The following is a 14,844-nucleotide window of genomic DNA, read 5'->3' on the forward strand; positions in this document are numbered from 1 at the left end:
AAATTCTATGAGATTCACAAATTGGCTTAGTACAACCAGTAAAATCATTGAATTACGGGCCGAGCTCGGCCTATATTCATAAATATCTAGGAGTAGCTTTAGAGTGAGCCAGCCCGATCCTATAGGTATTTATAATTATAGACCTAGTCTAGCCTATAAATTATATAATTTTATTAATTGTACCAGCCCAACCCATGAATCCCATATGATTTTCGGTCCAATTATCCGAACAGGCTTTCAAGGAACTTGGTACCCGACAAAAGCAACACTAACACTAAATCCTTTTTACATAGATTGCCATTTTGCCACCTTAGCAATGAGGTCGCTACCCCCTTCCGGCCCAATTCAGATGAATCCACTCTAACGTCCGCGCATGCTTTTCTTGCGTTGGCAAAGCTTACTTGGCATCTTTGTTGTCTTCCATAAGCTATGCGACATGGCTCGTGGTCGATTTCGCTTTAAGTTATCATCTTATGCATGCCCAAAAAGCAAACAAATAAGCAAGGGATAGAAGAACCATACGGAGAAGAGAGTCATTTTTTCCCCTAGATTCTGCAAAGCCTTTACGTGAGGTATAAACGTAGTGGGCAGTGACAAAAAACCTTTTATAAAGGAGAGAGACGGAGAATGACATCAGATGGAGAAGAGAAAGACTTCATTCCTTGACCCTTTATCGATAGGGAATTTTTTTCTTTTATGGTACAGCATCCTTAGGGACTTTACACGACGTCCATCAATCAATGGAGGTCTATCCTGAAGTCGTGGCTTGGAGGTCAAGAGTTCTCTTTGTTCTTCTTTTCTTCTTCTCGCGTAAAAAGATGCATTAATGGCGTGGCAAAAGTATTGCAGCCACGTGAACGCGACTATGCTTGAATAGCTGCATCCTTCGGAGAAAGGTTTTGAAGAATCGGAGTTGCATTGTTTTTTAATCATCCTATCACTTTACAAGAGCAGTTAAATTCCCATCTTTTTCGATTCTCGTAATAATTCTAGTTATATTTCTCACTTAAAGATTTAAGCCATGTTTAATTTTTATTAGAAAATAACCTAAAATTCAGGTGCCAAGGAAAAACATCTTACTAAGTCAAGATTTCCATAATTTTTTTTGAGATTAGAGATCTCCATAATTCTATGCATAATAAAAATCCGAGATCCTCAACCGAAATTCATAGATATTTGTGATCATAATAAAACTTAAGCTTATTTACAAAACAATTATAGCATACAGAATAAATTATACACAATTTCATGAAGACAGCATATAAGCATCTAATTCACTCTTTTAAAAAACAACATATATTTATTTATTTGTTTTGCAGCAGCGTATACAGTTGGACAACAGAACTTAAACTAACTTAGATTAAAAATATAATATAGCAAATGCATCATAAAGAATTCTTAGAGAAGTTATATTGCCATCTAATCCACACTGAAATCTTCTCAAATTTAAGTTATATTCAGTATATTAGTAGCAATTGTACGCATTTGCATATGCATTATAACTAGTTAGATCAAACTCTATTTGGTAGCGATCCTATTGTTATTCTCCAAGGAAAAAAAGTAGAAACTAGAGTTAGATAGGCACTTATAGGATGATGGTGCACTTTTTGGGCTTTTCAATTGGATTTTCCAACAGGATAGTAGCCCTAAATACAGCCCATCATGCCCTATGTTGTTGCATGCAGGACACAATCGAGCCAAATTGAGTCAAGTAGCTAGAGCCTTAGCTCGACTCAATTCAAAACACGTGGGTTTGAAACTCAACTCAAAATCGATTTGAGCCTTAATACTCAAACTCGTCTCGATCAAATAATAATAATAATAATAATAATACTCGAAATGGATTCAAATATCAGTCGAGCCATACTTTCTCTCATGTTCAAACATTTGTAATAACTAAAATATGTTTAAAACAAAATATTATATTTTAAAATATTAAATTAATAATATATATTAAAATATAATATTATTAAGAATATATACTCAACTAGGCTTGTAAGATTCAAAAAATTGTTCAAGCTGTTCGACTCATTAGCACCTCTAGTGTTGCAGGAGGCTTTTAGTCACCATTTAGACTATTTTTTCAAAGAAAAGTAAAGTGGCCATTTTTGCAAAACCTACACTGTAAACTCAGTTGTGGCCTGAATATCTACCACTGCACATGTAGTCATTGGGCCAGGAGGTTAGCCCAGTAGGTCCAACCTGGCATTTTGGCCTTTTAAGGCCCGATTCAGTAACCACTTCTTGGGCTAGCGTCGGCAAGCGATGCACATGGCACCTATTCTAACGTACCAGATCCCCGATTCAGTAACCAGTTCTTGGGCTAGCGTCGGCAAGCGATGCACATGGCACCTATTCTAACGTACCAGATCCCATCAAAACTATGTCGTTGAACGTGCTTAAGTTCCTTTCATGTACCGCGCCGACACGTGCCGACACGGGCTCGTATCATCATGCCCCACCGGCGGCATCTAATGCGTGTCTCACGCAATGTGGCAGCCCCACTTCATCACGACGCCTCCACGCAAGTAACACGAGTTTTTTTTCTTTTATTTTTTTGAGAGTCGGGTACCATCCACTCAGTTGCAGCAGCACGAGACAAGATATCTTCCAAGAAGGGTCCTTCCAATGTTATAATATTAAAATTTCTTATAAGATAAGCTTTCATTTATTATAAACTAATTCTAATATAATTTATTATATAATAAAGACTAAATTGTTTAAATAAATATTTAAAGAGTTCGTACTTAATTTGTGATCATACAATTATTTTGGATCCTAATAGTTCAGTTATGCGGTATCATGAATATTGATGTAAGCCTAATTTAATTAATAGGCATCATAATGGACGAGCCCATTAGCATTACATGTGAGGGGCTGTGATGCTTTCCTTTGTCAAAGTTTGGATGCTATGAAGATGTTTGCGAAGTTCAAGTCAAGTCCATCCAAGCTTAATTAGTTGCAGTGCATTTATCTTGTTCAGGCCTGGCAGGTTTTATTTCTTAGAACTTGGTCATGATCAATGAGAAACATATTGCGTCGTTCAGTGAATGTGACTCCATGATATATTCTATAATATTGGATAGTTTAAGTGCTAAATGCAATTAGGTCAACAAATTTGTGAGCTTGTATATGGCCTCGTGCTTGTTTTAGAATGTAGAGAAAATATCAGATTTTTTGTGATCATATCTTAATAGATACATATAATTTTTTTCTTCATACATTTGCAATGGTTGTGCTATGGCGGAAATTGGTGTTTCAACTTATTGACTGATCCATTACATGGGGTACATCTCAGGCCAGGTCGACCTGAACCCAAGCAACCAGAACCATTAAACTTGGGTTAAATTAGGGCAATATGTATCTTAGATTGCTCTACTATGGATCAAAACGACCACCTAATCAAAACCCAAACGTATATTTGTTTCGGTTGTGCCACAATCCAACGAAACTTGAGCAGTAGTTTATAATGGTGCTGTCAATCCTGTAGAGACTAGACTCGTCCATCGATTAGAATGTTATCGTACAACGAATGTTAGCAATTGATATCCATTGAACTAGGCCACTTCAGAGATTATCTACTGGTTAGCCCATACCCTTGACACCCCACTGAGGTTTAGTGCGGCCTAGGGTGGCCAACAATACTCCAACCCCGGCCCAACTCAAACATTTTTTAATCTTTCCAAGTGTAACCTAAACTTTCAAAAAGTGAGATGGTACGGTTGCATCTTTCATGCAAACGAACGATCGATCTACTTTTGCAACATCAACCACCGTATCGCATCTTGTATAGCTTTCAAAGCAATCCAACTTCTTTCGTGCACCGTCTTCACAAATCTTGGAGTAGCTATTGCGCAATCTAATGGTGGATAATGCAAAAGGAGGTGAATCATTCTTTGCCACGAAAGATAGAACCTGGACCCAGGTGAGATTCCGCTTAGCCGAGAATCTGGCTCAATATACGGTATGGAAGGGCTTCTCCAATTGTCAGCTGAACGTATTGTAACCCACCCATTTGCTACGCTTGTTGGAGCAAATAGCTGTGGATTGGCCTGGCCCAATCCCACTGCGGCCAGCAGCACACAGGAGTCACCTAATGGTGATATAACGCTCCAATTATTGTTATGCCCCCACTGCAAATCATATAATCAAAAAGAATGTTCAATATTGCTCAAATTGTTTCAAAAATAATAATAACAAAAGAATTAACTACCATCTTATGAATGCAAATTGCATCCAGTAGGTTAGCTTTTCCTATCAAAGTTGGTTAATTTTCAGCTATCATTCCCCATCACCATGTTCCTATCATGTCAGCAGATGAAAGCCAGGCACCCAAGGGCTCAAGCTTTCCGTCAAAAGAAAAGGTTGAAGAGGAGATATCAAGGTCACCTTGCTTAATTACCCACTAAAAAAAAGTGGTCTTCTCCACTAAAAGAATGAGTGAAGCTCTCTATAAATAGAGGCCAAGAGGCTGTGCTTAGATTTCCCCCTTCCACCTCCCTCCCCTCTCGATAATTTTATGGATGTTGGTGCCCTGCACTGGGTCTTCCATTCCTCCTCTCTCACTGCCATCTTTCACTTCTCCCCCTCCTCCTTTCCTTTCTCCCATAACCAGCATCCCATCCCCCACTTCCACCATTCCCAGTACCCATCCATCTAAACCCTGACAAGAACTGTAAGAACATCAACCCACCAAATTTGAAGAAACAAGAAAGCAAAGAACGAAAAAAAAGGCAATAGACCAAATCGAGAAGTAGAAAGAAAAGGAGGCACAAAGCCCACCAATTGTTTCATTTTAATGGATCCCATGCTTTCATCCCCAGTCCACTTTCTCTCCCTCTCATTCTTCCTCATATTTTTCCATTCAAGCGGTATTAATTCTTGCCACGATTCCTTTGACCCAATTAGGCTATACTTATGGTCCGGGTCTTTAATTTTTTCTTCTTTTTTTGGGATTTGTATGCATGCAGAGATGCTGGTGGAGTGCACCGCATTCACATTCGTGAACAAGTGCGGCTACACGGTGTGGCCGGGGATCCTGTCGGGCTCCGGCAGCCCGGAGCTGGGGACGACCGGCTTCGAGCTGGCGACCGGCGATTCCCGGTCGTTGCAGGCCCCGACCGGGTGGTCCGGCCGCTTCTGGGGCCGGACGGAGTGCAGCTTCGACGGCGCCGGCAAGGGGTCCTGCGCCACCGGCGACTGCGGGACTGGCGGGGTGGAGTGCAAGGGGAGCGGGGCGGCGCCGCCGGCGACGCTGGCGGAGTTCACCCTGGCGGGGCCGGCGTCGGCCAAGGACTTCTACGACGTGAGCCTGGTGGACGGGTACAACCTGCCGATGGTGGTGGATGTCCGAGGCGGCACCGGGGGGTGCGCGTCGACGGGATGCGTGGTGGATCTGAGCCGGCGGTGCCCAGCGGAGCTGAGGGTCGGGGAGGCGTGCCGCAGTGCGTGCGAGGCATTCGGGAAGCCGGAGTTCTGCTGCAGCGGGGCGTACGCGAGCCCGGGGACCTGCCGGCCCTCGGTTTACTCCCAGATGTTCAAGTCGGCGTGCCCCAAGTCCTACAGCTACGCCTTCGACGACGCCACCAGCACCTTCACCTGCTCCGGCGCCGACTATACCGTCACCTTCTGCCCGGATTCGGCACCCAGGTACGCTAGCATACCGATCTTTTGCATGGATGGTTTTCTGCTTTCAGGTTCCTAGGCTTTTATGAGGTAAATTTGATTCTCATTTGTCCGTGTTTGAATTTCGTATTTGTTAGGTGCTCTTTTGCAAATTGATGTCGCAATTGAGAGGTATAGAATGGTGCTAGATAGAAATATTTTTGTGGTTTTTTTTGAAGTGCCTTTCACTAACTTTTGGATGGTGTAGTGGACTGGAACTCGGAGTGAGTTTTATGATTTTGGGTTTTCTTGATAAGTTTTTATGGTGGAAGTTTTCTTCTGACGGAATTTTATGGTGGAAAGCTGGTATCTCTAACGACTAGTTGCCAAGTTGGATACTTGCTTGCACAAATGGTGGTTCTTTTGCATACTTTTTTTTTTTGGTTCTCGCTTTTTTTTTTTTGGCAAATTGGCAAACTGTTGCCTTTTCTTTTTCACAGAGCTAAGAGAAGAGGAAAATAACAAAGTAAAAAAAAAGAGAAACAATGATGTCTTCTCCGCTTTGTTCTGCTTTCTTGTTCTCTTTTACTTTGCTCTGTTCCCACGCACCCGTTTCGAAGCTCTTCTTTGGTTTCATCGGGGTGTGTTGAGTTCATTATTCGGCCATGTAAATTGGAAAGATGGACTTTGTTTTATTTAAGTATCACTGCGTTAACTGGTAGCTCAGTAAATTAACTCTACTCCTTAACACACTTTTTACTTTTTTAGATAGAAGTTCTTGTTTGGTGATTGATTTCATTAATCAGCCAAGATAATTGGAAAGGTCCTCTTCAGTCAATTTTAACATCACTGCCTTAACTACTAGCTTATTAAATTAAATTTCTTGCTTTCCTTCCCTTAACTCGATCCCGTTAATAGAAGGTTTTGTAATGTTAGCTCTTCAGCACTCTAAGTAAACTGGACTTAATTTTTTTTTTCTTCAATGTCATTGCCCTAACTGTTGATTTATTAAAATTAGACACAACCAATATATTGATCAAGCCTAACTTACTAATTTCTGTTTTTTGACAGCCAAAACAGTCAGAAATCCTCTAGAGATTATCCAACTCCGAGAACTGGAGGGGTGGTATTGGAAGACGACTCTTGGCTTGCAAGTCTGGCCGCCGGGGCTGCTCCTAACACCAAAACGAGGGTTTCTTTCCTCCACCAATCCTTGCTGATCCTCTCCACCACGGCTTTCATCCTATTGTTGCTATAGCATTCAAAATTCTTCCAGTCCTTTTTTTTTGTACACTGCTTTCTCTCCCACTTCAGAGGACTGGTTAAAAAACAAAAAAAAGACACAGAAAGGAATAGGTGGTCGCCTTCCAAGTTCCAAACAGAAAAAGCCTTGTGGCGACCCAAGGCTGTTCTCATCCTTCTCAAGGAATGGAAGTTTGACTGAAGCCAAGTGATGTAACCCAATGGTTTTGTATTGTATTTTATAGATTTCATTTGAATGCTCGTTAATTCATATGGTTGTTTTGATGATCACGGGGGGTGTTTGGGATCTAGGAATTATGTGGGATGGCTTTTTACTCTTTAATTCCTTTTTTTTCTCTAAAGAGCGGAGGAAAAGAATAGTTTTATTAACTTTAGTGACTAGGATGATGATGGTGGTGAGCTGGACCTCTCGTTACTTTGCTTCAGTGGGACGCTTTGGTGGCTGGATGCAATGATCTCCCTTATAGACTTCTGTAGCAGCTAAACTGCACTTTTCATCCCCCCTAACTTTATTTTTGCTTGCAAAAGGCCCGGAGCTATGTATATGTTTTCCTTATAGCGTCAATTATCTTTTTGAGCTACTAATTGCAAATCAATTAGCAGATTTAGTGAAAACTTAACTTGTATGATGAATTAATGGCTCCAAATTTTTGTAAGTCAATATTTTTCAATGCAGTTGTCAGATGTCTTAGGTGTTTTGAATCCAGCTTAGCTGGGAAATGCAGTTGTCAGATGTCTTAGGTATTTTTTTTTTTATTTTAGGTAACTCGACCGGGAAAAATAAAAAGGCTTGTTTGTTTTTGATAAAAGTTATTGGAACCCAACTTCTAGATAGCCTGGAACTGTGCACACACGAAAGGAACGCCGTCGGTGCTGCTTTTCGTCTCCAGAACGGCAAAGAAGTAGGGCTATTGGTAGGTCAGCTGTCAGGGTTTAATGTCTCTTCCCTGTTTTATATAATTTCTTGTTTAGGCAAGAGTGAGCAAGAAAGAATGTGAGGTGACTGTTGAAAAACTTTTTTTTTTTTAAAAAAAAAGTTGGCACCACTAATGAGTTTGTCTTGGGGCAATAATAAAGTTGGCCGCTTAGGAACTTGCGATAGATAGCTAGGTGAGAAAAATCGTCAGACCGAGTGGGCCTTTTTCATATTAAACAATGGGAGATATTATCATGGCAGATATCTCGGAGAGCATGCCCACGGTTCATTAATAGCCGTTATCCCGTTATAACGGCTCTTTTTCTTTTCTTTTTTCTTTTTTCGGTTGACAAGTATTATAACGGCTCTCTAAGGAGATTCTCCTACAGATCAGCCAATTCAGCTTGTGCTGCATTTTCTTTTGCTCTTTTGATTCTAAGGAAGGCCAACATAGCTTGTGCTATATTATCATGTAGCTTTTGCTGGATGATAATAGAAGATTCATGCAATAGACCAAAAATAGAAGAGCGTTAGTCAAAAGCCTTATATTCTATTCTGATGGTGGCTTTCACATATATGGTGAAGCGAGCGGCGACAGTATAGATGATCTTTAGCATTCTTTAGAATAGAATAATAATATAATTTTTTAGTTATCATTTGCTTAGATTAGAGATATAAATGAGGCAAGCTACTCGTGAGTTGCTCAAACTCGACTCGACTTTACTATTAGCGAGCTCCAATCGAGCTCAAGCGGCACAATATTCGACTCAAAAGCTCGTAAATCTAATCGGCTATACATATTTTTATATATAATATAATGTTATAATTTTAACCATATTTTTTAATTATAATTTTTAAATCTTTTATTTTATTGATTCACTTTCTAATGTTTTTCTCCATAGAGTCCTAAATTATCTCTCGACAATCTAATCCAACACTTACGCGAGAAAAAAATAGAAGTGCCCAGGTACCAAAAAATTTATTGCATTTCAAATAATAGTGACGTACAATTAAATAAGATCTTGGCTATACTTCATCTTAAATGCCAATTGTTAGTGGATAATAGTATAATTTTTAAATTTACATATTTAAATATTCACAGAAACATTGATGTAAGATAATTCAATGTGGGTAAAAGTGGGATATCCGTTGAAATAATAGAATAACAATTAAATAAAGTTCTTATTTGAACAAAGATCTTAACATTTTATTTTCGAAGTAATATTTTTTTATCAAATCACAGCCTAACCAAAAAATAAATTGTTATTGCTACACTTATAAGCAGTAATTAAGTAGGAGAAATGTAAAAAGGATTCATTTGCGACGCAATTATGGTGATGGAGAACTCGAGTACCGTCCAAGAAGCGCATGAAAATGACGAAAGGGGAAAGAAAAAGAAGAGGACGCAATGATTGCGATATTTTCGGATCTTTAATTTTCTGTTATTATCAAGCAAAGTAATGCATGGCCAACCAACTAAATTAGTAGTTTTTTTTTGGAAGCAAAACACCATTCTTTACCTATTGTCTATCAACGAAGAGATTTAAAGCAGAGGTTGCTTTCCTCGAATTATACCGTACACCGTATGTGCCATGTGATCGTGCACCATGTCAATCACTTTATTTTTTTCCTATAAATTCTATTGATCATATGTTCGTCTTTAAAATTGGCCCATAGAAATAAGATTAGATGATTGATATGGTAGATGGTCATGTTGGTGCATGCGGTATAGAATAAAATTTCTCGGATTATTTCTGAGACATACTGAAGCATTTGACCATGCGATTTGGAACATTTATCTACGCTTCAATTCAAAGTGCAAGAATACCTATGTATCTTTTATTTGTTCATGCAAGAATATCTATATCATCAGCTTCGGGGACCATTACTTAATTAGACGGAGCCAACGTGATGCTTGGTGTGAAGTCGCAGTCAAGGTCAGCAGTTACCGTCCACGCTAGAAATCTTGGTTTAGAAGCAGAAAATAGAGCCGCTGCATATCCATAACGCGAGCAGATGGAGACAACAAAGTTAAAATATAAACTAGTTTCACGGCTCCCATGCTTTTTTTTTTAATGATATGAGGTAACAATATTAGTCATCCAAACATAGGATCCCAATTAATCATTTACCGTAACATTAAGTATCTTTGCAAGCTTGCAAAGGTTCGCATTATTTATAAAAAGACTACCTTTTCCCCCTTACGACTATACCAGCAAAGTGCAAAACCTTCACTTTATGACCACATGATGCAAAATGAAATTGAATAAATTAGTAGCTATCAGATTTTTAGATAACTTGTTTATTTTGAATATCTAGAAAGAGGATAAGAAAAGGAAGGAAAAAGCCATAACCATATGTTTTATGTAACTAATCTAATTATAACTCTTGAAGCATTTATCGTAGTCCAATTTTGTTGAGTGCACTATTGTCTGTTAGGCACTAGTACATTATGCTAGGGACAGCACTAGTCACATCTTATAGCAAATTGTACTTGATATATGTTAGCTCTGCTACTTGTCACGGGCCTTTGTCCATTCTTGTTTCTTGTGTTATTTGTGTGCTGTAATTTATTCCTTAAGAGAGGGTTTATAAAACAAATGAATGCGAGAAACTCATTTTGAGGAAGGGTGATATGAGATTGGAGAAAAGAACGAATCAAGACCGAGAAAGAATAATGAGACTAGTTAAACATAGGGCAACTAATATATGATTAAAAAGACATACTTTTTCTTTTTTTTCATGAGGCCAGGTATATGCGCCAAGGTTAGCTGTGTTAGATATATTAGAGATCAAGTCATTAATATGCATTTGTTTCAGGATATGATAAAGTTCTTTGGCACTACTTATCTCAATTCCTCATCCATTTTGGCTTTCATCGCAGGTTTATACGGTGGATCATGGAATGTGTTTGTAATCCTCGGTTTGCTCTCATAGTAACTAGTATGGCTACGGATTGGTTTGTACCTAATATGGGACTGCAGCAATGAGCCTTAGTTGCCCATTTTACTTGGTTGCTTTGGAATACTAGAAATGAGAGGCTGTTTCAGTCTTCTATTGTGTTTTTAGTGGATATGTTTCAGATCCAGCAAAAATCTTTGTTTCATGCTCGACCAAGGTAATAGAGTAGTGTTTCGAATAAACCTTGTTATATGTTTCAGATCCAGCAAAAATCTTTGTTTCATGCTCAACCAAGGTACCAGAGTAGTGTCTTGAATAACCCTTGTTAACTCAGCAAATACTATATCTGTTTCTTGGCTGCACCCATCCCTTGGAGTATTGAAACTTAACTTTGATGGCTCAAGTTCAAGCTAATGTTGCAGGGTCTACTTTCATAATCCGTGATTTTCAGGGGAAGTTGATTACAGCTGGTGGTAAGCGTTTGTGTTGTTCAGTGGCTTTTGCTGAACTTGCCGCTGTCTGCAATGGTATACAAATTGCTGTACATAAGCTGGAAGCTCAGCAGTTATAGATAGAGGGAGACTCCACAAGAGTAATAAGTTGGATTACTAATCCTTCTTCCTCTAAATATGCAAACTTTCCATTGTTGTAGTATATTAACACGTGGATGGCTTCTATTTGCGAAACCAAAGTTACTCATATATTGTAGCAGCCCAGCCCGAAGAGGCCAAGCCTCAGAAAAATCACGCTCTGTGGCACAAAGCAGGTAGAGAAGAGACTTCGGTTGGAGTCTTCTTCCTCCCTCGATCTCGGCAGAATCAGAGACTCCCAGGGCAATTCGAGTTCATCTAAAACTCTGGGACTCATCTATTAAAGATCCTCCTCCTTCATTGAACACCACAACTATCCCCCGAGGAATAGCTGCCAATCCCAAGGTTCTCTTCCATTGGACCACCTCGCCGAACTAACGTAATTGCCCTACGTCTCCTTCAATTTCTTTTTCTAGTTTTGTAGCTGTTGCTATCTTTATTTGGGCCGGCAAATCGCCGAGTTTTCAATCTAAAATAGGATGCTCTATTTCAGTTATTTTCTTCCCTTATTCACTGCCACCGACCATTGGAATAGGTCGAGCTTTGCCATCTCCGAAGACCTTTGAGATCGTGTGACCATTGGTCTGCAAAATCAGCCATGATTTAGGCCGAGATTGATGTTGATCATCCCGTGCACTTTGTGATTCGTTTTCCTCTCTTCTTTCTCCCACTGGCCGACCATTATCGCCAGTGGTGCCGCAGCTCAAGGCCGCCCATGGCCACCGTCGCCGGGGCTGGCTGGGCTGCCTTGGTGGGCGTTATCCTTGATTGGAGAAAAGTAGAGAGAGAGAGAGATGGGATCTTCCCCTATTTTGGATAAGAAGAAGAGAGCCCTCTCAACTTTCTCTCTCCTCTCTCCTTCCTCTCTTTTTTTCTTTCATCTCTCTCTTTGTTTTCTCTTCCTCTCTTTCTCTCTCTTTGCATGGTTTAATAAATCCAGTAGGAGGGTCCTAGATGTTTTCTTTGTAGACCAAGGTTAACCCCAATAGAGGATCTTTGTTCGTATTTATGATGTTTATCTCTTTTGACAAGCCGGATATTTTATGCATGTGTATGTGGATATTTGTTGGTTTAATTGAATTATATTAGATATTTGAAAAGAGGTTTCATAATTTATATTTTCATTTTGGCGTCGCTTATTGCTATTTTCAAACTATATTATTATATTGGTGCAAATTTGCAGCTATTTTTATTAGGCTGTAAAGCTCACAAGTCACAACCTCCTTTCTCTTTTTTTTTTAAGAGTTGTAAGTTGCAGGTTGTTTAGTACTTCATTATAGTTGCTTGGCTATGATTAAGATCGCAGGAAAAATGGATGAATGGAATGAGCATAATTGTTTCTGGTTGGATGAATAATTTTTTAATTCTATACAAGCTTTTTACTTGTTATGAAATGAAATAATTTTTGTTCATGGATATTGAGATTATAAAAAAATTTCAAGCATTGCATATTCGGTCTTGCTCTAGGGGGGTTATGCAGCCGTGTGAGGTGGCCAACCCGGGTAGGGGTTTTGAGGTATGACATATATGGGAAGGAAATTATGCAGCAGATCAGTAAGCTGTTCAGGCATGTCAGGTTGACTTTAGCATCCATCAAGAATTGGATTACTCTGTAACTGCTTATTTTGTTGTTTTGGGAACTTTGCATCCTCTTCATTTGTATCTAAAAACAACAAAAAAAAAAGGTGTTTTTTTTTTCTGAGCACAGCCTGATATTGTTCTTAGCCTAAGCAAAATAGAGTTGGGCACCGAGACATGGAAGTCGCTGCTTTCGTTACCTTATGAGGTACTATGTTGTCTATCCATATTTCCTCATCCTAAAATTGCCACCATCCACAAGGGAACAGCTCTCCCACCCAATCTGCTTTATCCCCAAATGTATTCACATGCTTGCCTCTAAGTTTATGCTCTCAATCACTTGCAGATGCTGGCCTTCAAAAGAGTCTAATACTCAAAAGCAACCTCAAGGACACAGTTTTCTAGCCTTTTGCCAAAGTCCCCAGCAATATGCAAGTAAGAGAAAAAAGAGAATACTGATAAAGTGAAAGAAACCCAGGAAAAGCTCGGGCAAGTAGCCTCAAAGGACTCCGGATAGGGGGGGATTCTTATTCTTATTTGGCAGCAGCTTCGTGTGGTGCTCGACTCTGCTGTCCCAACTTGTGTGCACTGGAGGCCTGCGAGGGTTTAGAAACAATCGAAGAAACGATACTTTAGTAGCTGATAGTGTTATACTAACCTACCTTGCTACTGTACCGGAGACCAAAAGAAAAAACTTTAGCAGACAGAAAGCCCTTTTTCTGAGTCCTACCATCATGTGATTTCACATGACAAGGAATAAGTTAGTTTTCTCTTTTGTTGCAGCGTATTTCCAGTTGGTGAAGCCATGAGTTGGAATTAGGGTTGACAATGCTTAACTATTTGACTCGTTTGAGTTGTTTCAACCTATTATAAATCAGATTGGATTATCTATTTAGTTAAATAGTCCGATTCGGAAGCGGACTTTTGACTCGTTTAATTAATAGTTTAGATTCAAGTTGATAGATTTTTGATCTACTATGTATTCAATCTAACCTGACCCAACTGACACCCCTAGTTGGGATTGGGACACCGGGCTCTCACCCAAGAGACCTAGGGCTCAAGTCCCGGCGACCAAAAATTTAGTTTAAATTTTTATTTATTTATTTTCTGTTTGCTGCCTAGGAAAAGAGTTTAGAACATGTTCTAACTTGTGGCATCTATCAATATAGGGTGGGCGTCAAACCGAACAAGTACTTACTTCACCCGACCAGCAGAGAGAATTATAGTTTGCTTAGCATAGTGAAAGTGGAACTACGCATTTTCTTTTACCATGTTGTTAGTTTCTCCCTCTTAAAGCTTTATGTGTACCCTTTCAGAGCATCACCGGCATAGATGAACTGCTGAAGTCTTCTTAACAACCATTTGCCTGAGTGCATGTCATACAAGAAGGGGCAAAAGGACTCTCCGCTGTTGCTATTGTGCATCAATAAGAAAGGAATTCAAAGGGATCATCGATAGCAATTAACTCCACTAAAGGATCATCAAGCATATCAAAGCGACCACATAGTGAAAGTGATGCCACACCAAACAATGCAACACTAGCATCCTAAATCTACGCTATCTCTAGATCGGATTCCAAAATCAGTTGCAGACATTCATAAACTATGTTTTATGTTCGATATGATGAGGGAATTCCATTAAGTTGTTGAGAGAAACAAAACCTAGCATTTGAAATAATGGCACTTGCCCCACAAGATTCCAATTCCTTCTGTGCCAAGCAACTCACGGTTGATTTCAATGCACAAGGGCGTTAGAAGTGTATCATTGAAAAATAACAAAGCACCTATCACATTCCTCAATCACCTTGATGCTACTTGAACTACAATACTTGCTACATATTGTTATTTGGCTATGCTTAGCATGCCTGTGCACCACTTCCTTTTGGCCTAATGTCTCCGGACGGCCGCTTAATAAACTTTTAATATGCGATCGTTGTGCAAGGCCAGAGGATAGGGAATCATCTGCTGCTTTGAAAGTTCAAGGTGCAAGGAC

General features: G+C 39.5%; 1 protein-coding gene across 1 annotated transcript; it reads left to right on the top strand.

Moving 5' to 3' along the window:
• The first annotated feature begins 4,456 nt into the window (after positions 1 to 4,456).
• Positions 4,457 to 7,236, top strand: LOC120105894 (thaumatin-like protein 1). The gene is made up of 3 exons (XM_039118655.1): positions 4,457 to 4,871; positions 4,971 to 5,649; positions 6,676 to 7,236. The coding sequence occupies exons 1-3, from the start codon at positions 4,799 to 4,801 to the stop codon at positions 6,860 to 6,862; spliced, it is 939 nt and encodes a 312-aa protein (XP_038974583.1). The 5' UTR covers positions 4,457 to 4,798; the 3' UTR covers positions 6,863 to 7,236.
• The last annotated feature ends 7,608 nt before the right edge of the window (positions 7,237 to 14,844 follow it).

This window comes from Phoenix dactylifera, unplaced genomic scaffold, assembly GCF_009389715.1.
Source record: "Phoenix dactylifera cultivar Barhee BC4 unplaced genomic scaffold, palm_55x_up_171113_PBpolish2nd_filt_p 000388F, whole genome shotgun sequence".
Lineage (NCBI taxonomy): Eukaryota > Viridiplantae > Streptophyta > Magnoliopsida > Arecales > Arecaceae > Phoenix > Phoenix dactylifera.

What these genes read in the sequence shown, in the direction of transcription:
- LOC120105894 (XM_039118655.1), top strand. Translation starts at nt 4,799, where the DNA reads ATGGATCCCATGCTTTCATCCCCAGTCCACTTTCTCTCCCTCTCATTC. An exon ending in CATATTTTTCCATTCAAGCG is followed by an intron (nt 4,872 to 4,970) that starts GTATTAATTCTT and finishes GTATGCATGCAG; the next exon opens with AGATGCTGGTGGAGTGCACC. An exon ending in TGCCCGGATTCGGCACCCAG is followed by an intron (nt 5,650 to 6,675) that starts GTACGCTAGCAT and finishes GTTTTTTGACAG; the next exon opens with CCAAAACAGTCAGAAATCCT.